This window comes from Thalia democratica, chromosome 2 (genome assembly GCF_965202585.1).
Source record: "Thalia democratica chromosome 2, ktThaDemo2.hap1.1, whole genome shotgun sequence".
In the NCBI taxonomy this organism is placed as follows: Eukaryota; Metazoa; Chordata; class Thaliacea; order Salpida; family Salpidae; genus Thalia; species Thalia democratica.
In genome coordinates this window covers 55,632,763-55,657,141 of record NC_139166.1, presented here as the reverse complement: position 1 = coordinate 55,657,141, position 24,379 = coordinate 55,632,763, and the positions used below count along the sequence as shown (strand labels likewise).

Sequence of the window (24,379 nt, the reverse complement as noted above, 5' to 3'; positions counted from 1 at the left end):
TTGTCCTTAAAGTGTTTTTATTTTAAGTACTCTAATTAAAGCTTTTAATACAGAAAATAAAAACCATAATCAACTATTTTTTTTAAATTTTGGTCAATGATACTTTGATTGACATAAGTTTAGTTATTAAGAAGAAATGACAAAATCTACACAGCTAAGTATTTTTATTATTAAGCTAAGTGTAAACTATAAAAATTAAACGTTGGCTTATCTTTAATAGTTATTTAACATTGTAAAAATGCTAGCTTAAACTTTTTAATTTGTATAACTTATCCTTTTTTCATTAATAAGTTATTTTCAAAAATGTGTAAAATTAAGTATCAATATCCTATGAAATATTCTGAAATTGTATTATGCGATTCTAAAATATAAGCTGAGTTAGTGGAATTCTTTAAAACAAAATAAAATTGTTGTGGAAAGTTTTTCTAACTAAAAGCTTTTTATTTTGAAAAGTAAGCCCTATTGTGTTAAACACTGAATAAAGTCAGCGGTTTTACGTTTAAAAACTTTTTTAATTACGTTGTTTCTTATTAAATTCAAAACAAAACTGCTTTCAATCGTGCTCTTAGTTTTAACTTTTAAATATTAAATTTTACAAAGTTTTTCTTTTAAAATATTTTTTTAATTAGCAATGAGTGTTGAACTTTTTTTTTTATGTTGATTAAAATTGATTAGCTATTAATAATAGTTTACTAAAAAGTTTTTTTTTTTCATTAATAAATCATCCATGTTGACTTTTTAAATGACAAATACTTTTATGTTGCATCGAAAAAACAGTGTAAAAAATTAGGATTATAATTAATATAATAAAAAATAGTTTATTTTCCCAAACAACTGCAACCTTTTCTCAATTTGTTTTGAAGTAAGCACAAATTAGCACAAGAAACATGTTCAGTTGAAACATCAATAGGGTATGCAATTTAAGCCAAGGTAAAAGTGTTTTACAAAAATGTGCAACTTACAATTTTTGAGTAAATTATATTTTTTCTATCATTATCTTGGCTAATATCTACTTTGTAAATCTTTTCATAAGCCTAATCTTTTTAGCTTATTTTAAGTAAATACATTTTTTAGAAAAAAAGTTTAAAGTTTGTTTCATTAATATGAATATTATACTTCTGTTCATTTAAATTCATTATAGTAAAAATTATTATATCATATCATTACTATCAATTCACAATTGAAAACCTTTTTTTTTATTCAATTAAAAAACTGTTTTAATAAAAAATCAGTAACAAAAATAATAATACAAATGTATAAGTATTATTATCTTAAATATTTAACAGATTACAAGTATACAACCTAAATTAGTACATTACAAAGAAATTTATGAATAACTGATTCAACTACAATAAAGTTTTGTAGTAAAGTGTTTGAATAAACATCTTTTAACCAAATACAAAACAGAGCTGTATAAGGTTCTAATGAATTATACAATTCATATTCAACAATTATTATTTATTAATAGGTGGCCCTTAAAAGGGCCGAGTGGGGCGTTGTTTTAACACCAGAATTTGTGTGCTCTAAGCACCACGTTCACCGCGGATGCGGCGAGCCAACTAAATATCCTTTTGCATGATGGTCACTCTTTTGGCATGGATGGCGCACAGGTTGATATCCTCGAAGAGTCCGACCAAGTAGGCTTCGGAAGCTTCTTGCAAAGCGCCGATAGCTGCACTCTGGAAACTTCTGGTAACGACGGATCTCACGAAGAGCAACGGTACCTGGGCAGTAAAGATGTGGCTTCTTGACGCCTCCGGTGTTTGGTGCAATTTTGCGTGCTGCCTTGGTGGCAATTTGCTTGTGGGGAGCTTTTCCTCCAGTGGATTTGCGGGCAATTGTTGATTCTTCTGTAGGTTCTCATGAAACTGATTTGTATAAAGTTTAAAACACATGTGTTACGGACGTGGAAAAGACACATTTTAGCACTTTTTTGATTCAAAGTTCTTAACCTTAGTTAATAATTTTTTAACAAGGCTAAGAAAAGTTAGAGTTGTTTTTCAAGTATTCATGTTTTACAACTTTTTTAACTAGTTTTATAAGTTTTAGCCAAAGGTTTAACAAAAGTATTAATTTTAGCGTGCTCATAAATTTTAAACAAATAAAGAGTGAATAAAAAAAAGTTTCCTATCTACATCAGGGTTTCCCAAAGTCGGCCAAGTGGTTTACTTGGAGGTCATAGGCTTCAAAGGGGTCAAGGGAGGGGGGCATGACTAGTAAATGGGTCATAAGGCCTTTTTAATATTTTGGAAGTCATCAAAAGTTACGTAATGTTTTTGCAACATCAGGTTTACAATTTGGATTTCGCCCTAAATTATATAAAAAATGCGTTTTGTTTCTATAAAAACGTTTTGTGCTTAGGTAAAATACTTTTAATTGAATTAAAAATTCTGCTAAATTTATAAAAACTTAATGTTTACATAAGTTCACATGTATTTCGTGCTAAAAAAACTTCTTTTTAATTAATATAAGAAACGTTCGTACATCTAAAAATTTTATTTAAAATAAAGTTAAGCATCAGCTTCTTAGTTTTTAAATTTGAAAAAGCTCAACTTTTAAGGTATTGTGAATATTAACTTTATACAGAAACCTTATATTTTTATCAAAATTGCAACTCCTTTTTGAATTATCATGCCAACAAAGCATTCTTGTCATATATTGTATTTCTTTTTACTCAAGTATGTGTTTATATATTTATATTTCATGTATTACCAAGTAATAAAGAGTAGAGCTAATTGTACTTAAAGGTCAGTCTGATTTTTATATTTGATGAGTCAGCAAAAAATAAGCTTTTTTTCATATAATTTTTGATTTTAAAACTTAGAACTTTAATTTCTGATTACTTTTTAGTATGCTTAGATAAGTTGGGTTAGAGATAAGGGTATAAATTTAAAAAAAACTAAAACAACTTTTTTTAAGTTGCTGACTCAGCAAATACTCAAGTCGGACTAACCTCAAAGTATCTATCAATTGAATAGTAGATCTCCGAATTTTTAATAACCTGACATAAAACTTAACTTCTCAAAGTAAAATAAAGTAAACGAAACTGCTTTGCCATGGCTTAGGCTGAAACTCCCCTGCGAAACTGTGACAGTTGCGACGATCATCACCTTGTAGGTTGAGTGTTCAGGTTTTGCTGGGGCGGATTTCTTTGTGTCTACCATCTTGCTAGTTCTGACTAATAATATTTAATATATAGTTTTAAAAAAGCGTTTACAAAATTTTTACCGTTACGGACGTTATCGACTCAAAATTGCATGCGCCACCACGTGGTATGTGTCAAACCATTAGAGATTAAATATAAAATACAAAAGTATTAATCTAACCTATTCTAAAGAGTTATAAAATTTGCCTTAGTTAAATAAATGCTGTAACTAGTTAGCAGCACATAAGAAAGCTACTTTAAAATGCTATGTAAAAAATATTAGTCTAATAAACTTTTGTTCTATGGATTAAATTCACTATGAAAATGTTTACCCTTTTTCAGAACTATCAACAAAAAGTTTTATAGTCAAATTCTTTTAAGAAGAACATTTTACACATTTATTCGTTTAGAAACTGTTTGGTTTTTATAAAACTAGCTATTGATAAAATTTCTAGCGTAGGAATTTTTAGGCAAAATTGCTCCAAAATTTAAAAGGTCAACAGAACAAAAAATTAAACTTATTAAATTTAAACCTTTGCTAAAACTAAGTATAAAATTAATAAAACTCTTTTTATTCATGATTTTGAAAATGTAAAATTATAAACAATATCTGTTAGAACTTTTTATAACTATAATAAGAAAAAAGTTTGAAAGAATTAGTTTTGTAAAATATTTAGTTTTTTACATTTAATTTTTTTACTTAGATTATTTATAATACGTAGTAGCAATCCAAATTTGTTATAAGATATAAAATTAATTTTTGTCTGAACAAATGCTTCTCATAACTATATACTTTTTCACATTTTTGGAATTAACTAAAAAAAATATTTGCAAGTGAGTTTATTACGGTTAAAAATAAGTTTCAAAATGATGCACATTTTTTACAAACATAGTGTTTACCTAAACGACAAACTTAAATAGAAATTTATTTGGAAGCTACCTTATTTAATCAAAAACATTATTCTTTTTACTATTTTTTAGTTTCATAAAAACTTATATAACTCAAATTAATTTTTATAACTACTCAATTTTTTGTTTAATTAAAAAAAGTATGACATAAATATATCTATTATTACAAATTTAGACGTTAATTAAAAGTTATAAATTCTATGGCCATTATATTAAATAGTTTTAGGTATATTTTCTATAAAAAGCAGTTGTAAATCATTACTACTAATTCAAAATTGTAAACCTTGTCTTCTATTTAATTATACGATTGTTTTATTTTAGAAATAGTGACAAAAACTTTTTAAAACTTAGAATATTACAAGTATATGATCTAGATAAGTATATTAGAAAAAAACCTTTTTAAACAGCTTTTTTAAACTACAATAAAGTTTTGTAGTAAAGTATGTGAATAAACATTTTTAAACTTAATGTAAAGTAAAGCTGTATAAGGTGATTTTGAAATTACAATGCACAGTCAAAAATTATAACTTATTAATAGGTGGCCCTCAAAAGGGCCGGTGTTTGAAACACCAGAAGTTATGTGCTTCTTAAGCACGTTCACCACGGATGCGGCAAGCCAGCTGGATATCTTTTGGTGTGATGGTCACTCTCTTGGCATGGATGGCGCACAGGTTGGTATCCTCGAAGAGTTTAACCAAGTAGGCTTCGGATGCTTCTTGAAGTGCCATGACTGCACTGCTTTGAAAACGCAAGCCAATCTTGTAATATTGAGCGATCTCACGCACAAAACGTTGAAATGGCAGTTTGCGGATCAAAAGCTTAGTGGACTTCTGGTAACGACGGATATCACGAAGAGCAACGGTGCCTGGTCGGTAACGATGGGGCTTCTTGATACCTACACTTACTGGTACAGTCCTGCGTGCAGTTTTGTAGTCAGGTTGCTCGCGGGGACCTTTTCCTCCAGTTGATTTGCGGGCGGTTTGTTTTGTGCGAGCCATTGTTGATTGTTCTGACGATTGTTCTTGAATGTCTATTGAGTGTTCTTAAAACTGATTTGTTTAACGTTTAAAGTACATGCGTTACGGACGTGGAGAAGACCATTTTAGCACTGTTTTGATTCAAAGTTCATAACTTTAGTTCATAATTTTTTAACAAGGGCTGAGAAAAGTTTGAGTTGTTTTTAAAGTGTTCGTTTTTTACAACATTTTTAAATAGATTTGTAAGTTTCATCCATAGATTTAACTAAACTTTTAATTTAAGCGTGCACATACTTTTGAAACAAACAAAGAATGAATAAAAAAAAGTTGTCTATCTACATCAGGGTTTTTCAAAAAGGTCAAGTGGTTTTTTTGGAGGTCATAGGCTTCAAAGTTGTCAAGGAAGGGGGCATGACTAGTAAAGAGGCCATAAGGCCTTTTTAATATTTTGGAAGTCATCAAAAGTTACGTAAGATTTTTGCAACATCAGGTTTACAATTTTAATTTTGCCCTAGACTTATATTAAAAATGCATTTTGATTCTAAAAAAACGTTTTGTGCTTAGGTAAGACTTTTTATATAATTTATATTTTATATTATGTATTATTATTTTGTAGTATACTTATTTGGTATATTGTTTTTCTTTTTACTCAAGTATATGTGTTTATATATTTATTTTTCATGTATTACCAAGTAATAAAGAATAGTGCTAGTTCTACTTAAAGGTCAGTCTAATATCCATATTTGATGAGTAAGCAAAAAAAAAAAGCTTTTTTTCATGTTATTTTTGATTTTAAATATTAGAACTTTAATTTTTGATTACTTTTTATCATTAAAATTGTTATTTAAAGAATAATGAAAGTTTCGCTGACTTTAGACTTGTTATTTTTTAGTGTTCTAAAGTAACAATCGATATTTAGTAGTTTAAATGTTTTAAAGACGTTGATGTTTAATAAAAAACAAAAATAGTTAAGCTTGGCTACTATACTTATTTATGTTTTAGAATTGAACTATTTTTAGATGCTTTTGTTTGGTTTTGTTTCGAAATATTCAAATAATATGTAATAAAAATTTAAGTTAAAAGTTTGATTAAGATTTTTATATAAAAGTCGATTTCATATTTATCATTTTTCTTTAGTTTTCTATGACCTTAATGAAGAATTATCTTTACAATTTCAAGCCTTTTTTATTTTAGTTATTATTGCTTCTATAAGATCGGTAGTAATGTATGACTAACAATAAGATTATTTAATCTTCACAGCTAAAACTAATTTCATTATTTTAAAACATATACTTACAGAAACTTAAGTGCTTCTTGGTTAAAGGTTGTCCTTGTTTACAAACAGGCATATACTTTTGTTTTTCTTTCGGCTTTCTTAATAACGTATAAGAATGCAATTAATAAACCTCGTTTTAATAAGCATCTAGATCATTAAATATCTTTGAAGCAGACGATCGATTTATGTTGTAAAGTGGCATTAAAAAATTCCTGTTAGTAGATGACTAATTTATTATTTCTTTTGGGCGGCTTTCTTTATTGCTAGCTTCTTTACAACCTTCTTGGCTTTGTCAGGAAACTTCTTGGCTACCTTCTTCTTTGCTGCAACCTTTCTAGCAGCTGTTTTCTAGGCAGGTATCTTAGCTACTGCTTTCTTTTTAGGTGCGGCCTTCTTTAGTGCTGCATTTTTGCTGTTTCAACCTTTCCATATTTGAAGGAACCAGATGCACCAACACCACTCATTCTGACGACTGTACCGTCGTCAACAAGTTTCTCTAATGCGACTTGTGGGTTTTGAAGCCATCTTTGAAGTTGGCTCGAACGTGCTTGGTCATTGCTTAAGCTTAAACTCCCTTGCGAGACTTCAACTCAGTGATAGCTGCTATGATCATCACATTGTAGGTTGGGTATTCAGGTTTTACTCAGGCGGGTATCTTTTCGGCTACCATTTTTTCTAGTTTTGACTGATGATAATGTAATAGACAGTTTTAAAAAACTTTATACAAATTCTTAGTGTTACGGACGTTATCGATGTAAATATGCATGCGCCACCACGTGGTATGTGTCAGTTCATTAGAAGTTGTAAATTAAATACATAACATTTAATTTAACCTCTTTTAAAGGGTTTATAAAATTTGTTTTAGCTAAATAAATGATGTACCTAGATTGTCGCAAAAAAGAAAATACCTTAAAATGCTGTGTAAAAATATTAATTTTATAAATTTTTGAATATGGATTAAATTCACTATGAAATCTTTTAACCTTTTTTCGAACCATCAATAAAATTTATACACTATTAAACTTTTTGAAAAATAATTATATACATTTATTCGTTTAGAAACTGTTTGATTTTAATAGAATTAAGTTTTGATACATTTCTGGCTATTGAAACTTTTAAGAAAAATTAATCTAAAGTTTAAGTGGGTAACAGAACAACAAACTTAAACTCACTAAATTTAAACTTTTGCTAAAACTGATTTTATAACTATTAAAACTGTTTTAATTCATGAATTTTAAAAATTATATAAAAAACTATCGAATTGTCTGTCCAAACTTTTTAAAACTATAATTAAAATAAACTTTGAAAGAATTAATGCTCTCAAAGACTTAGTTTTTTACTTTTAATATTTTGTGAAAGTAATAGAGTAAGTAAAAAGTTGTTTTAAGAAATAAAATAAATTTCGTCATTAAAAAATGCTTTTCGTAAGTAAATACTTTTTTAAATTTCTATGTTTGACTTGAAAAAGATTTTCAAATAAGTTAAAAACGGTAAAAAATAATTTTAAAACGATGAACATTTTTTACTAATATAATGTTTATCTAAACGACAAACTTAAAAAGAAATTTATTTTGAAGCTTACTTACTTAATAAAAATCATTACTTATCTTTGTCTCATATAAACTTACAAGTTTTAAATAAACTGTTTGACTGCTCTTTTTTTTGTTTAGCTACAAAATCTAGGAAACAAGTAAATCCATTATAACAAATTAAAATAGTTTTTAGGCAATTTCATCGCTTTAAATTAATATAAAGAAACTTTTAAGCGCCTAAAGTTAACATGGGGTAAAATTAAAAGAGAAAAAATTTTGTCCTTAAAGTTTTTTTATTTTAAGTACTCTTATTAAAGCTTTTAATACAGAAAATGAAAAATATAATCAATTATTTTTTTTTATTTTGTTCAATGACACTTTGATTTGACATAAGTTTACTTATTTAGAAAAAATTACAAAATCTATACAGCGAAATATTTTTATTATTAAGCTAAGTGTAAAGTATAAAAATTAAACGTTGGCTAATCTTTAATAGTTAATTAACATTGTAAAAATGGTTAAATATAAGCCTAAGCTAGCTTAAAACTTTTAACTTGTATAACTTATCCCTTTTTCATTAATAAATAAATTTCAAAAATGTATAAAATTAAGTATCAATATCATATGAAATATTCTGAAGTTGTATTATGCGATCATAAAAAATAAGCTCAGTTAGTGGAATTGTTTAAAACGAAATAAAATTGTTGTGGATTTTTTTTAACTAAAAGTGTTTTTATTTTGAATTGTAAGCCCTTTTGTGTTAAACACTGAATAAAGTCAGCGGTTTTACGGTTAAAAACTTTTTTAATAACGTTTTTTGTTACCAAATTCTAAACAAAACTGTTTCCAATCGTGATCTTAGTTTTAACATTTAAATTTTACAGAATATTTCTTTTAAAATATATTTTTAAGTAGCAATGAGTGACGAATTGTTATTTCTATGTTGATTAAAATTGATTAGCTATTAATAATAGTTTATTAAAAAGTTTTTTTTTTCATTAATAAATCAACCATGTTGAATTTTTAAATGGCAAATACCTTTATGTTGCATCGAAAAAACAGTGTAAAAATTAAGTATTATAACTAGTCTAGTAAAAAATAGTTTATTTTCCTAAACAAGTGCAACCTTTTCTCAACTTGTTTTTAAGTAAGCACAAATTAGCACAAGAAACATGTTCAGTTGAAACATTGTTAGGCTATGCGATTTAAGCCGAGGTAAAAGTGTTTTACGCAAAATGCGCACCTTACAATTTTGGAGTAAATTATATTTTTTCCTATCAGTATCTTGGCTAATATCTACTTTGTAAATTTTTTTGTCGGCACAATATTTTTAGCTTGTTTTAAGTAACTAGATTTTTTAGAAAAAAATTTTCAAGTTTGTTTCATTAATATAATTATTGTACTTCTGTTCATTTAAGTTCATTATAGTTATAACTATTATATTATACCATTAATATTTTTTCACAATTGAAAACCTTTTTTTTTATTCAATTAAAAAACTTTTTTCAATTAAAAATTAGTAACAAAAATAATAATACTAATATATATGTATTATTATCGTAAATACTTAGCACATTACAAGTATACAACCTAGATTAGTACATTACAAGGAATTTTATGAATAACTAATTTAACTACAATAAAGTTGTGTAGTTAAGTATTTGAATAAACATCTTTTAACCAAATATAAAACAGAGCTGTATAAGGTTCTAATGAATTATACAATTCATATTCAACAATTATTATTTATTAATAGGTGGCCCTTAAAAGGGCCGAGTGGGGCGGTGTTTTAACACCAGAATTTGTGTGCTCTAAGCACCACGTTCACCACGGATGCGGCGAGCCAACTGGATATCCTTTGGCATGATGGTCACTCTTTTGGCATGGATGGCGCACAGGTTGGTATCCTCGAAGAGTCCGACCAAGTAAGCTTCGGAAGCTTCTTGCAAAGCGCCGATAGCTGCACTCTGGAAACGCAAGTCGGTCTTGTAATCTTGAGCGATTTCACGCACAAGACGTTGGAATGGCAGCTTGCGGATCAAAAGCTCGGTGGACTTCTGGTAGCGACGGATCTCACGAAGAGCCACGGTACCTTGACGGTAACGATGTGGCTTCTTGACGCCTCCGGTGTTTGGTGCACTCTTGCGTGCAGACTTGGTGGCAATTCGCTTGTGGGGAGCTTTTCCTCCAGTGGATTTGCGGGCGGTTTGTTTTGTGCGGGCCATTGTTGATTGTTATGTAGATACACTTAAAACTGATTTGTATACCGTTTAAAGTACATACGTTACGGACGTGGAAAAGACCATTTTAGCACTTTTTTTTATTCAAAGTTCATAACTTTAGTTAATAGCATAATAACGAGGGCTGAGAAAAATTGGAGTTTGTTTTTCAAGTATTCATGTTTTTCAACTATTTTTATAAGTTTTAACAAAAGTTTTGATTTTAGCGTGCATATACTTTTAAAATAAATAAAGAATAAATTAAAAAAATGTCTGTCTTTCATGTATAAGTGAGTTTAAGTTTCACATTAGGGTTTAAACACAACTTTATAACTGTTTTAGATTTAAGTTGTTTTTTTAAGTATTATAAAGAACAACTTATTTTTTTGTGAGAAATACTGATAATTTTAAATTATGCATAAAATTCTATGTTTTATTGTTTATTATAAAAAATATTGTTTACGAAAATATAAACACTTGCCTTTTAAGATGCAAATACACTTGATTTTAAAAAGAATAATTAAACAAATTTGGGTGAAATTTGTATATTTGATATAAAGTTTGTTAAATATTTTCAAGTTAAAAAAAAAAAACAGTACATCTAATCATGCAAATTAAGTCCTTTGAGATGGCTCTATGAAAGCTGGTGTAGTTTTCTGAAGCTGTTTTAGTATTTTGTATATAAAAAAGAATACAATTCATCAAAATTCGAAAGGTGCATACTTTAAATTTTAAAACAAATTTTACTTTTTTTCCTAACAGTATTTTAGCTAGTAACTACTTTTTAAATTTTTTGTTAGTACGATCTTTTTAGTTTATACTATTTTAAGTAAGTATATTTTTAGAATAAGAGTTAAGTTTTTTTCAACATACATTGATATTTTGATTCAGTTTATTAAAATTCTATCACCTAATAAAGCATTCAATAATTTTTCTAGTGAGATTAAAAACAATAAAACTTTTACTTTTAAGAATTGTTTATTCCATTCAAATCGAGGTGTAGTGCATACCTTATCGATGTACCGACTGTAAATATTATATAAGTTTAATCAAAACTTTCATTGTTAACGTTTTATAAATTTTGTTTAGTTTAATCCAAAAATTTAGTGCTTTAAATAAAATCTTAAATAAGAAAATGAAAAAACTTTTAATTATTCAAATCAGAAAAGAAGCCAAACAATATAGATTCTTTGAAAATGTTAAGAATGTAACAATTTACTATGAGAAAAATATTTAATCGTTTTGTGTATAGCTTGCATATATTTAAAGTAACAATGTTAAAAAACTAAGGGCATGTATATTTTATATTCACTACACTGAAAAAAATATGAAGAAAATAAGCTAAAGCCACTGGATGGACATGGGTTAAAAAATAAGTATGTCTTAACAATAAATGTTGGGTAGCTAAACAACCAAAATATCTTTCTATACACAAGGTCCTTAATTAAACTATATTTTTTAGTGTTCAATAAACTTATCTATCTATACATGACTTTAAAAACTATCTGAGTGCTGTAGGATTCGGTAACCAAAAGGTTCTTTTTGCACGAGGTCCTAGGACTAAATAAATTGAGTGTATTTTTTGTCGTTCAACAAACTATGTTTATATATATCTTGTTGATTTAATTTACAACAACTATTGTAGTTTGTTAACAATTTTTTAATATATATATTTTTATAACTTTGCAGAAATTATTTTAGTTTAGTTTCTTCTCTACAAACTAGTTGCAGTTTAAGGAAGTTTTTTAAAGTACGTTATGATTTTAAAAAGTTAAGTTATACAAGGTTTTTTTATTTGTTTTAGTCTATATAAAGCTTTGTTTTATGATTTTGTTTCAAACTTTAACTAATAAACTATCTTTAACAAAAATTATCTTTAGTTGCCTCTTGTTAATTAATCCGTAACGAGATACAAACATTAAAATAGTTACTTACTTAGTAGTACAGTAGGTGAATAAACATTTTTAACGGAATATAAAGTAGAGGTGTAAAACGCTCTAATGAAACTACAATGAATAGTAAATAACTATTATTTATTGATCGGTAGCCCTTAACAGAACCGGGGCGGTGTTTTAACACCAGAATCTATGTGCTCTAGGCACGTTCACCACGGAAACGGCAAGCCAATTGGATATCCTTTGGCATGATGGTCACTCTTATGGTAAGATGAATCTTTATAAAAATTGATTGGTGCAACCTTTCTAGCAGCTTTTTTCTTGGCAGGTTCTTTAGCTACTGCTTTCTTTTTGGGTGAGGCCTTCTTTAGTGCTGCATTTTTGCTGCCTCAACCTTTCCAAATTTCAAAGAACCAGATGCATCAACACCACTCATTCTGACACACGGTACCATCGTCAACAAGTTTCTTTAATGCGACTTTCAAGTTGGTTTTGAAGAGATCTTTGAAGTTGGCTCCAACGTGCTTGACCATGGCTTAAGCTGAAACTCCCTTGCGAGACTTTAATTTAAGACAGCTGCGATGATCATCACCTTGTAGTTTGGGTGTTCAGGTTTTGCTGGGGCGGGCTACCATTTTTTCTAGTTTTGAATGATAATAATGTAATAGACAGTTTTTAAAAACTTTGTACAAATTCTTAGTGTTACGGACGTTATCGATGTAAATATACATGCGCCACCACGTGGTATGCGTCAAATCATTAGAGGTTGTAGATAAAATACACAAACTATAATTTAACCTTTTTTAAAGAGTTTATAAAATTTGTTTTAGCTAAATAAATGATGTACCTAGATTGTCGCAAAATAAAAATACTTAAAATGCTGTGTAAAAAATACTTATTTAATAAACGTCTGTTCAATGGGTTTAATTCACTCTGAAATTATTTTATCCTTTTTCAGAACCATCAACAAAATTTTTTATACTATTAACCTTTATAAAAGATAATTATATACATTTTTTCGTTTAGAAACTGTTTTGTTTTTAATAGAATTAACTATTGATACTTTTCTAACTATTGAAAGTTTAAAGAAAAAATTATCTAAAGTTTTCTGATCTATAAGCATCACGTACTTTTACCCCGATGCCTTCAAGTACTGCATTTATGTTCCTGAAGAATTTTTCTGACGTCTTTTTAACATATGGTATTGTAATGTATTGTTTCTTAACATCTTTATTTTCAATTAATTCTGTCTCAAAGTTGTCTTTCTTTTGTATTTGTTCATCGATAAACTTTGCCGGAAATGAGTTATTCATCAAAAGCTCTTTTACCTTTTGCCACTCGTCATTTTGTAGATCTTCTAAGACAAGTTTTTTGATTCTGTAATTTAGGTTTTTTACTAAATTTTTCTTCCACGACTGCGGTACACACGAGTTAAAGTTCATGAGCACGCCCGTGCTTGTTGGTTTTCTGAAGATTGATGTTATAAACTTGTTGTTTTTTATTGTCACCTGTGTATCGAGATATGATAGTATATCTTCTTGGCAAGTCTGGATAACAAATTTTATGTCTTTATGCATACTGTTGAGATTTTTATCAAACTGATGTATTTGATCTTTATTTTGGAAATTGAGGAAAATGTCATCAACATATCTGCAATACATTTTAGGCCTTGCAGTTTTATTAAGCAGCTCTGTCTCTAATTGACTGACAAACCAGTTGGTTAGTAAAGGGGCAAGAGTTTAAATCCTAAAATTTACATTACACTAAGTATACAACCTAGATTAGTACGTTAAAAAAAATTTTATGAATAACTAATTAAACTAAAATAAAGTTGTGTAGTTAAGTATTTGAACAACATCTTATGACCAAATATAAAACAGAGCTGTATAAGGTTCTAATGAATTAAACAATTCATATTCAACAATTATTATTTATTAATAGGTGGCCCTTAAAAGGGCCGAGTGGGGCGGTGTTTTAACACCAGAGTTTGTGTGCTCTAAGCACCACGTTCACCGCGGATGCGGCGAGCCAATTGGATATCCTTTGGCATGATGGTCACTCTTTTAGCATGGATGGCGCACAGGTTGGTATCCTCGAAAAGTCCGACCAGGTAAGCTTCGGAAGCTTCTTGCAAAGCGCCAACAGCTGCACTCTGGAAACGCAAGTCGGTCTTGTAATCTTGAGCGATTTCACGCACAAGACGTTGGAATGGCAGCTTGCGGATCAAAAGCTCGGTGGACTTCTGGTAACGACGGATCTCACGAAGAGCCACGGTACCTGGGCGGTAACGATGTGGCTTCTTGACGCCTCCGGTGTTTGGTGCACTCTTGCGTGCAGACTTGGTGGCAATTCGCTTGTGGGGAGCTTTTCCTCCAGTGGATTTGCGGGCGGTTTGTTTGGTGCGGGCCATTGTTGATTGTTATGTAGGTTTACTTAAAACTGATTTGTATAACGTTTAAAGTACATGCGTTACGGACCTGGAAAAGACTATTTTAGGAATTTTTTTATTCAAAGTTCATAACTTTAGTTAATAACATAATAACGAGGGCTGAGAAAAATTGGAGTTTGTTTTTTAAGTATTCATGTTTTTCAATTATTTTTACAAGTTTTAACAAAAGTCTTAATTTTAGTGTGCATATACTTTTAAAATAAATAAAGAATGAATAAATAAAATGTCTGTCTTTCATGATAAGTGAGTTTAATTTTCACATTAGGGTTTAAACACAACTTTATAACTGTTTTAGATTTAAGTTGTTTTTTTAAGTATTATAAAGAACAACTTATTTTTTTGTGAGAAATACTGATAATTTTAAATTATGCATAAAATTCTATGTTTTATTGTTTATTATAAAAAATATTGTTTACGAAAATATAAACACTTGCCTTTTAAGATGCAAATACATTTGATTTTAAAAAGAATAATTAAACAAATTTGGGTGAAATTTGTATATTTAATATAAAGTTTGTTAAATATTTTCAAGTTAAAAAAAAACAGTACATCTAATAATGCAAATTAAGTTTTTTGAGTTGGCTCTATGAAAGCTGGTGTAGTTTTCCAAAGCTATTTTTATATTTTATATATAAAAAGTATACAATTCATCAAAATTCGAAAGGTGCATACTTTGAAATTTTAAAACAAATTTTACTTTTTTTCCTAACTGTATTTTAGCTATGAACTCCTTTTTTAATTTTTTGTTAGTACGATCTTTTTAGTTTATACTATATTAAGTAAGTATATTTTTTAGAATAAGTGTTAAGTTTATTTTCAACAGCATTGATATTATAATTCAATTTATTAAAATCCTTTCACTTAATAAAGCATTCAATAATTTTTCTAGTGAGATTAAAAACAATAAAACTTTTACTTTTAAGAATTGTTTATTCCATTCAAATCGAGGTGTAGTGCATACCTTATCGATGTACAAACTGTAATTATTATATAAGTTTAAGTAAAACTTTCATTGTTAACGTTTTATAAATTTTGTTTAGTTTAACCCTAAAATTTAGTGCTTTAAATAAAATCTTAAATAAGAAAGTGAACAAACTTTTAATTATTCAAATCAGAAAAGAAGCCAAGCAATATAGATTCTTTGAAAATGTTAAGAATGTAACAATTTACTTTGAGTTAATTTTTTAATCGTTTTGTGTATAGCTTGCGTATATTTAAAGTAACAATGTTAAAAAAGTAAGGGCATGTATATTTTATATTCACTACACTGAAAAAAAATATGAACAAAATAAGCTAAAGCCACTGGATGGACAGGGGTTAAAAAATAAGTATGTGTTAACTATAAATGTTGGGTAGGTAAACAACCAAAATATCTTTCTATACACAAGGTCCTTAATTAAACTATATTTTTTAGTGTTCAATAAACTTATCTATCTAGACATGACTTTAAAAAGTATCTGAGTGCTGTAGGATTCGGTAACCAAAAGGTTCTTTGAGCACGAGGTCCTAGGACCAAATAAATTGAGTGTATTTTTTGTCGTTCAATAAACTTTATTTATATATATGTTGTTGATATAATTTACAACAACTGTTATATTTTGTTAACAATTTTTAATATATACATTTTTATAACTTTGCAGAAATTATGTTAGTTTAGTTTCTTCTTTACAAACCAGTCGCAGTTTAAGTAAGTTTTTTTAAGTACGTTATAGTTTTAAAAAGTTAAGTTATACAAGGTTTTTTTATTTGTTTTAGTCTATATAAAGCTTTGTTTTGTGATTTTGTTTCAAACTTTAACTAATAAAGAATCTTTAACAAAAATTATCTTTTGTTGCCTCTTGTTAATCAATCCGTAACGAGATACAAACATTAAAATAGTTACTTACTTAGTAGTACAGTATGTGAATAAACATTTTTTAACGGAATATAAAGTAGAGCTGTAAAACGTTCTAATGAAACTACAATGAATAGTAAATAACTATTTTTATTGATAGGTAGCCCTTAAAAGAACCGGGGCGGTGTTTTAACACAAGAATCTAGGTGCTCTAGGCACGTTCATCACTGATGCGGCGAGCCAATTGGATATCCTTTGGCATGATGGTCACTCTTATGGTAGGATGAATCTTTATAAAAATTGTTTGGTGCAACCTTTCTAGCATCTTTTATCTTGGCAGGTTCTTTAGCTACTGCTTTATTTTTGGATGCGGTTTTTTTTGGTGCTGCATTTTTGCTGCCTCAACCTTTCCAAGTTTCAAAGAACCAGATGCACTAACACCACTTATTATGACACACGGTACCATCGTCAACAAGTTTCTTTAATGCGACTTTCAAGTTGGATTTGAAGCCATCTTTGAAGTTGGCTCCAACGTGCTTGGCCATTGCTTAAGCTGAAACTCCCTTGGGAGACTTCAATTCATAGACAGCTGCAATGATCATCACCTTGGAGGTTGGGTGTTCAGGTTTTGCTGGGGCGGGTTTCTTGTCGGCTACCATTTTTTCTAGTTTTGACTGATAATAATGTAATAGACAGTTTTAAAAAACTTTATACAAATTCTTAGTGTTACGGACGTTATCGATGTAAATATGCATGCGCCACCACGTGGTATGCGTCAAATCATTAGAGGTTGTAGATAAAATACACAAACTATAATTTAACCTATTTTAAAGAGTTTATAAAATTTGTTTTAGCTAAATAAATGATGTACCTAGATTGTCGCAAAAAAGAAAATACCTTAAAATGCTGTGTAAAAAATACTAATTTAATAAACGTCTGTTCTATGGGTTTAATTCACTCTGATTTTTTTTATCCTTTTTCAGAACCATCAATAAAATCTATACACTACTAACCTTTTTATATAATAATTATATACATTTATTCGTTTAGAAACTGTTTTGTTTTTAATAGAATTAACTATCGATACATTTCTGGCTATTTAAAGTTTTAAGAAAAATTAATCTAAAGTTTAAGTAGGTAACAGAACAACAAACTTAAACTCACTAAATTTAATCGTTTGCTAAAAATGAGTGTAACATTATTAAAATTTTTCAATTCATGATGTTTAGAAATTATATAAAAAACCATAGAATTTTCTTTTAAAACTTTTTAAAACTATAAAAAAAATAAAGTTTGAAAGAATTAATGCTCTCAAAGACTTAGTTTTTTACTTTTAATAATTGGTTAAAAGTAATAGAGTAAATAAAAATTTGTTTTAAGAAATAAAATAAGTTTCTGTCATTAAAAAATGCTTATTGTAAGTATATTTTTTATAAATTTTCATGTTTAATTTTAAAAAGAATTTTAAATAAGTTAAAAACGGTAAAAATAATTTTAAAACGATGAACATGTTTTACTAATATAATGTTTATCTAAACGACAAACTTTAACAGAAATTTATTTTGAAGCTTACTTACTTAATCAAAATCATTATTATTTTTACTATCTATGTCTCATATAAACTTACAGGTTTTAAATAAATTTTTAAACTTTTTTTTTTTGTTTAGCTTCAAAAACTAGGTAACAAGTAAATCCGTTATAATTAATTAAAATAGTTTTTAGGCAATTTCATCGCTTTAAATTAATATAAAGAACTCTTAAACGCCTAAAGTAAACATGGGGTAAAATCAACAGAGAACAATTTTTGTCCTTAATGTTTTTTAGTTTTAGATACTCTAATTAAATCTTTTAATACAGAAAATAAAAACCATAATCAACTATTTTTTTGCAATTTTTGTCAATGACACTTTGATTTGACATAAGTTTACTTATTTAGAAAAAATTACAAAATCTATACAGCGAAATATTTGTATTATTAAGCTAAGTGTACAGTATAAAAATTAAACGTTGGCTAATCTTTAATAGTTAATTGTAAAATTGGTTAAATATAAGCCTAAGCTAGCTTAAACTTTTTAACTTGTATAACTTATGCTTTTTTCAATAATAAATTAATTTCAAAAATGCGTAAAATTAAGTATCAATATCCTATGAAATATTCTGAAATTGTATTATGCGATCATAAAAAGTAAGCTGAGTTACTGGAATTGTTTAAAACGAAATAAAACTGTTCTGGAAAAATTCATTTACTAAAAGCTTTTTTATTTTGAAAAGTAAGCCCTTTTGTGTTAAACACTGAATAAAGTCAGCGGTTTTACGCTTAAAAAGATTTTTAATAACGTTGTTTGTTACCAAATTCTAAACAAAATTGTTTCCAATCGTGCTCTTAGTTTTAACATTTAAATTTTAAATTTTACAGAGTTTTTTTTAAATAATTTTTTTTTAAGTAGTAATGAGTGTTGCATTTTTATTTCTATGGTGATAAAGATTGATTAGCTAATAATAATAGTTAATTAAAACGTTTTTTTTTTCATGAGAAATCAACCATGTTGACTTTTTAAATAACAAATACCTTTATGTTGCATGGAAAAAACAGTGTAAAAATTTAGTATTATAACTAGTCTAGTAAAAAATAGTATATTTTCCTAAACAACTGGAACCTTTTCTCAATTTGTTTTTAAGTAAGCACAAATTAGCACAAGAAACATGTTCAGTTAAAACATTGTTAGGGTATGCGATTTAAGCCGAGGTAAAAGTGTTTTACGCAAAATGCGCACCTTACAATATTGGAGTATATTATATTTTTTCCTATCAGTATCTTGGCTAATATCTACTTTGTAAATTTTTTTTTCATTACAATATTTTTAGCTTGTTTTAAGTAAGTAGATTTTTTAGAAAAAAAAGTGTTAAGTTTCTTTCATTAATATAATTATTGTACTTCTGTTCATTTAAGTTCATTATAGTTATAACTATTATATTATACCATTGATATTTATTCACAATTTAAAACCTTCTTTGTTATTCAATTAAAAAAACTTTTTTCGATTAAAAATTAGTAACAAAAATAATAATACAAATATATAAGTATTATTATCGTAAATACTTAACACATTACAAGTATACAACCTTGATTATTACATTACAAAGTATTTTATGAATAACTAATTTAACTACAATAAAGTTTTGTAGTAAAGTGTTTGAATAAACATCTTTTAACCAAATATAAAACAGAGCTGTATAAGGTTCTAATGAATTAAACAATTCATATTCAACAATTATTATTTATTAATAGGTGGCCCTTAAAAGGGCCGAGTGGGGCGGTGTTTTAACACCAGAGTTTGTGTGCTCTAAGCACCACGTTCACCACGGATGCGGCGAGCCAACTGGATGTCCTTTGGCATTATGGTCACTCTTTTGGCATGGATGGCGCACAGGTTGGTATCCTCGAAGAGTTTGACCAAGTAAGCTTCGGAAGCTTCTTGCAAAGCGCCGATAGCTGCACTCTGGAAACGCAAGTCGGTCTTGTAATCTTGAGCGATTTCACGCACAAGACGTTGGAATGGCAGCTTGCGGATCAAAAGCTCGGTGGACTTCTGGTAGCGACGGATCTCACGAAGAGCAACGGTACCTGGGCGGTAACGATGTGGCTTCTTGACGCCTCCGGTGTTTGGTGCACTCTTGCGTGCAGACTTTGTGGCAATTCGCTTGTGGGGAGCTTTTCCTCCAGTGGATTTGCGGGTGGTTTGTTTTGTGCGGGCCATTGTTGATTGTTATGTAGATACACTTAAAACTGATTTGTATAACGTTTAAAGTACATGCGTTACGGACGTGGAAAAGACCATTTTAGCACTTTTTTTTTATTCAAAGTTCATAACTTTAGTTAATAACATAATAACGAGGGCTGAGAAAAATTGGAGTTTGTTTTTTAAGTATTCATGTTTTTCAATTATTTTTACAAGTTTTAACAAAAGTCTTAATTTTAGCGTGCATATACTTTTAACATAAATAAAGAATGAATAAAAAAAATGTCTGTCTTACATGTATAAGTGAGTTAGTTTTTCAAATTAGGGTTTAAACATAACTTTATAACTGTTTTAGATTTAAGTGTTTTTTTTAAGTATTGAAGAAAAACTGGATTTTTTGTGAAAAATATTGATGATTTTAAATTATGCATAAAATTCTATGTTTTATTGTTTATTACAAAAAAGAGTGTTTACGAAAGTATAAACACTTACCTTTAAAGATGCTAACACACCTGATTTAAAAAAGAATAACTAAAAACATTTGGGTGAATTTTGTATATTTAGATATAAAGTTTATTAAATGTTTTCAAGCTAAAAAAAAAAACAATACAACTTATCTTACAAATTAAGCCCTTTGAGATGGCTCTATAAAAGCTGATGTAGTTTTCTAAAGCTGTTTTTATATTTTATATAAAAAATATACAATTCATCAAAACTCGAAAGGTGCATACCTTACAATTTTGAAACAAATTTTACTTTTTTTCCCAACAGTATTTTAGCTAGAAACTCCTTTTTAAATTTTTTGTTAATATGATCTTTTTAGTTTATACTATATTAAGTAAGTATATTTTTTAGAATATGTGTTAAGTTTTTTTTCAACAACATTGATATTTTTAACCAGTTTATTTAAATTCTATCACCTAATAAAGCATTCAATAATTTTTCTAGTGAGATTAAATCAATAAAACTTTTGCTTTAAAGAATTATTTATTCCATTCAAATCGAGGTGTAGTGCATACCTTATCGATGTACCGACTGTAATTATTATATAAGTTTAATCAAAACTTTCATTGTTAACGTTTTGTAAATTTTGTTTAGTTTAATCCAAAAATTTAGTGCTTTAAATAAAATCTTAAACAAGAAAATGAACAAACTTTTAATTATTCAAATCAGAAAAGAACCCAAGCAATATAGATTCTTTGAAAATGTTAAGAATGTAACAATTTACTTTGAGAAAAATATTTAATCGTTTTCTGTATAGCTTGCGTATATTTAAAGTAACAATGTTAAAAAACTAAGGGCATGTATATTTTATATTCACTATGTTGAAAAGAATATGTACAAAATAAGCTAATGCCACTGGATGGACATGGGTTTAAAAATTAATTATGTCTTAACTATAATTGTTAGGTAGCTTGATAACCGTAATATCCTTCTATACTTAAGGTCCTTGACCAAATTACCTTTTTGCGAGTTAAATAAACTTGTCCTTCTAGACAAGACTTTAAAAAGTATGTGAGTGGTGTACGACTCGGTAACCAAAAGGTTCTTTGTGCACAAGGTCCTAGGACCGAATAAATTGAGTGTATTTTTTGTCGTTCAACAAACTATATTTAGATATATCTTCTTAATTTGATTTACAACAAATATTATAGTTTTTAAACAATTTTCTATTTACATATTTTCATAAGTTTGCAAAAATTATGTTAGTTTAGTTTCTTCTCTACAAACCAGTCGCAGTTTAATTAAGTTTTTTCAAGTAGATACGTTGTAATTTTATAAAGTTAAGTAATACAAGGATTTTTTATTTTGTTTTAGTCTATATATAGCTTTGTTTTGTGAGTTTGTTTCAAATTTTAACTAATAGAGAGTATTTAACAAAAATTGTCTTTAGTTTTCTCTTGTTAATTAATCTGTAACGAGATACAAACATTAAAATAGTTATGTTACTTAGTAGTACAGTTGTGGGCTACGGATGTTGGTGGCCCAACACCTAAAGCTTCAGTTGGGTCAGGTTGACTTCCTGTCGGCAGATTGTCATACTGACCTTTTTGTTCATACTTTTCCTGCAAGCGGGGTGACCTTCTAACAGGCTTATTTTCAGGACCCACAGCAGGCAATTTATCATTAATATTATCTAAGTTGAACATAATACTATAAACTAATTATAAGTGCTGACTTGTAAGTTATCAGTGAACGCTATATATAAAACACTTAATACTACTCTAGGCTACTTTATATAAATCAGACAGACAGTTTTAAATGAAGAATCTTTTATATAAAACACAACAAGAAATACTAGCATATACAAAGTTATAAATTAGTTTAATAAAGACTTTAGAAACTACAAGCTATTTAACTCTATTTCAAAAGACTTAAAACAACAAACTAAAAATTAAATAAAACTTTTAGTAAACAAGAAACTGTAAAAGGTTTAATAAACTATTAAATTATAAACCTGGTTTAAATATTTAAACAATTGAACACCAGTTGAAATGTTAACTTTAAAACAAAACAGTACTTACAATAATCATTCACAAAGCAAGTTCAAGATATTGCTTCCAGCTGCACACCAAACTAACTAATTGCTTACATGAAACTGCCTCATCATGTTTAATTGCATCAGCATTTAGTTGGAAACATTTCATCATTGTACAAATGTGGCCGTTTGTTGTCTGGCTGGTGCATTCAACCATATCAACTCTAACTACTCTCTTAAGCTGAACGTTTAAACAATGAAAAATGCAAGTATTCATTACACAGCATGTGAATAAACATTTTTTAACCGAATATAAAGTAGAGTTGTAAAAAGTTCTAATGAAATCACAATGAATAGTCAATAACTATTATTTATTGATAAGTAGCCCTTAAAAGGACCGGGACGGTGTTTTAACAACAGAATCTAAGAGCTCTAAGCACGTTCACCACGGATGCAGCGTGCCAATTGGATATCTTTTGGCATGATGGTCATTCTTTTGGTATGATTAGCGCACAAGTTAGTATCCTCGCAAAATCCGACCAAGTAGGCTTCGGAAGCTTCTTGCAAAGCGCCGATAGCTGAACTCTGGAAACGCAAGTCAGTCTTGTAATCTTGAGCGATTTCACGCACAAGACGTTGGAATGGCAGCTTGCGGATCAAAAGCTCACTGGACTTCTGTAGCGACGGATCTCACGAAGAGCAACGGTTCCTGGTGGGTAACGATGAGGCCGCTTGAAACCTCCGGTGGTTGGTGCACTATTGCGTGCTGCCTTGGTGGCGATTCGATTTTGGGGAGCTTTTCCTCCATATGATTTTCGGGCGGTTTGTTTTGTGCAATTGTTGATTGTTCTGTAGGTTTTCACGAAACTGATTTGAATAAAGTTTAAAGTACGTGTGTTAAGGACGTGGGAATAAAAAATTTAGGAATTTTTTGATTCAAAGTTCTTAACCTTAGTTAATAATTTTTTAACAAGGCTAAGAAAGATTAGAGTTGTTTTTTAAGTATTCATGTTTTACAATTTTTAAAACTAGTTTTATCAGTTTTATCCAAAGATTTAACAAAAGTATTAATTTTAGCATTATTATAGTTTTAAAACAAATAAAGAATGAATATAAAAAGGCTGTCTATCTAAATCAGGGTTTCCCAAAGTGGGCCAAGTGGTTCCCTTGGAGGCCATAGCCTTCAAAGGGTTCAAGGGAGGGGGGCATGACTAGTAAATGGGCCAGAATGCCTTTTTAATACTTTGGAAGTCATCAAAAGTTACGTAAGATTTTTGCAAAAACAGGTTTAACATTTTGATTTCGCCCTAAATTATATTTTTATAAAAATTGCAACTCCTTTTAAAATTATCATGCAAACCAGGCAGTCATATATTGTCATATATTGTATTTCTTTTTACTCAAGTATATGTGTTTATATATTTATATTTCATGTATTACCAAATGATAAAGAATATAGCTAATTGTACTTAAAGGTCAGTCTGATTTCCATATTTGATGAGTCAGCAAAAATAAGCTTTTTTTTCATATTATTTTTGATTTTAAATATTAGAAATTAAATTTTTTGATTACTTTGTATTTGTAGTATGCTTAGGTAGGGTGGATTAGAGATAAGGGTATAACTTATAAAAAAACTAAAACAACTTTTTTAAATTTGATGACTCAGCAGATATGTCAGACTGACCTCAAAGTATCCATCAATTGAATAGTAGACCTTCGAATTTTCAATAACCTGACATAAAGTTTAATTTTTCAAAGTAAAATAACGTAAACAAAACTGCTTTGCCATGGCTCAGGCTGAAAATCCCTTGCGAAATTGCGAAACTGTGACAGTTGCGACGATCATCACCTTGTATGTTGGGTGTTCAGGTTTTGCTGGGGCGGATTTCTTTGTGTCTACCATCTTGCTAGTACTGATTGATGA

General features: G+C 28.5%; 4 protein-coding genes and 2 pseudogenes across 4 annotated transcripts; all 6 read right to left on the bottom strand.

Moving 5' to 3' along the window:
- Positions 1-1,559: 1,559 nt before the first annotated feature.
- LOC145828748 (histone H3.3A-like) lies at positions 1,560-3,164 on the bottom strand (annotated as a pseudogene).
- A 1,477-nt stretch (positions 3,165-4,641) lies between these two features.
- Positions 4,642-5,052, bottom strand: LOC145849666 (histone H3, embryonic-like). The gene has a single exon (XM_082954675.1). It carries the CDS (start codon positions 5,050-5,052, stop codon positions 4,642-4,644), a length of 411 nt encoding a protein of 136 aa, XP_082810801.1.
- Positions 5,053-9,650: 4,598 nt separating this feature from the next.
- On the bottom strand, positions 9,651-10,064 carry LOC145828747 (histone H3.3A-like). The gene has a single exon (XM_082936500.1). The coding sequence runs from the start codon at positions 10,062-10,064 to the stop codon at positions 9,651-9,653; it is 414 nt and encodes a 137-aa protein (XP_082792626.1).
- Positions 10,065-13,949: 3,885 nt separating this feature from the next.
- Positions 13,950-14,363, bottom strand: LOC145828746 (histone H3.3A-like). The gene has a single exon (XM_082936499.1). It carries the CDS (start codon positions 14,361-14,363, stop codon positions 13,950-13,952), a length of 414 nt encoding a protein of 137 aa, XP_082792625.1.
- Positions 14,364-19,580: 5,217 nt separating this feature from the next.
- On the bottom strand, positions 19,581-19,994 carry LOC145828745 (histone H3.3A-like). The gene has a single exon (XM_082936497.1). It carries the CDS (start codon positions 19,992-19,994, stop codon positions 19,581-19,583), a length of 414 nt encoding a protein of 137 aa, XP_082792623.1.
- A 2,893-nt stretch (positions 19,995-22,887) lies between these two features.
- Positions 22,888-24,153, bottom strand: LOC145828744 (histone H3.3 type 1-like; annotated as a pseudogene).
- Between the last annotated feature and the right edge of the window lie 226 nt (positions 24,154-24,379).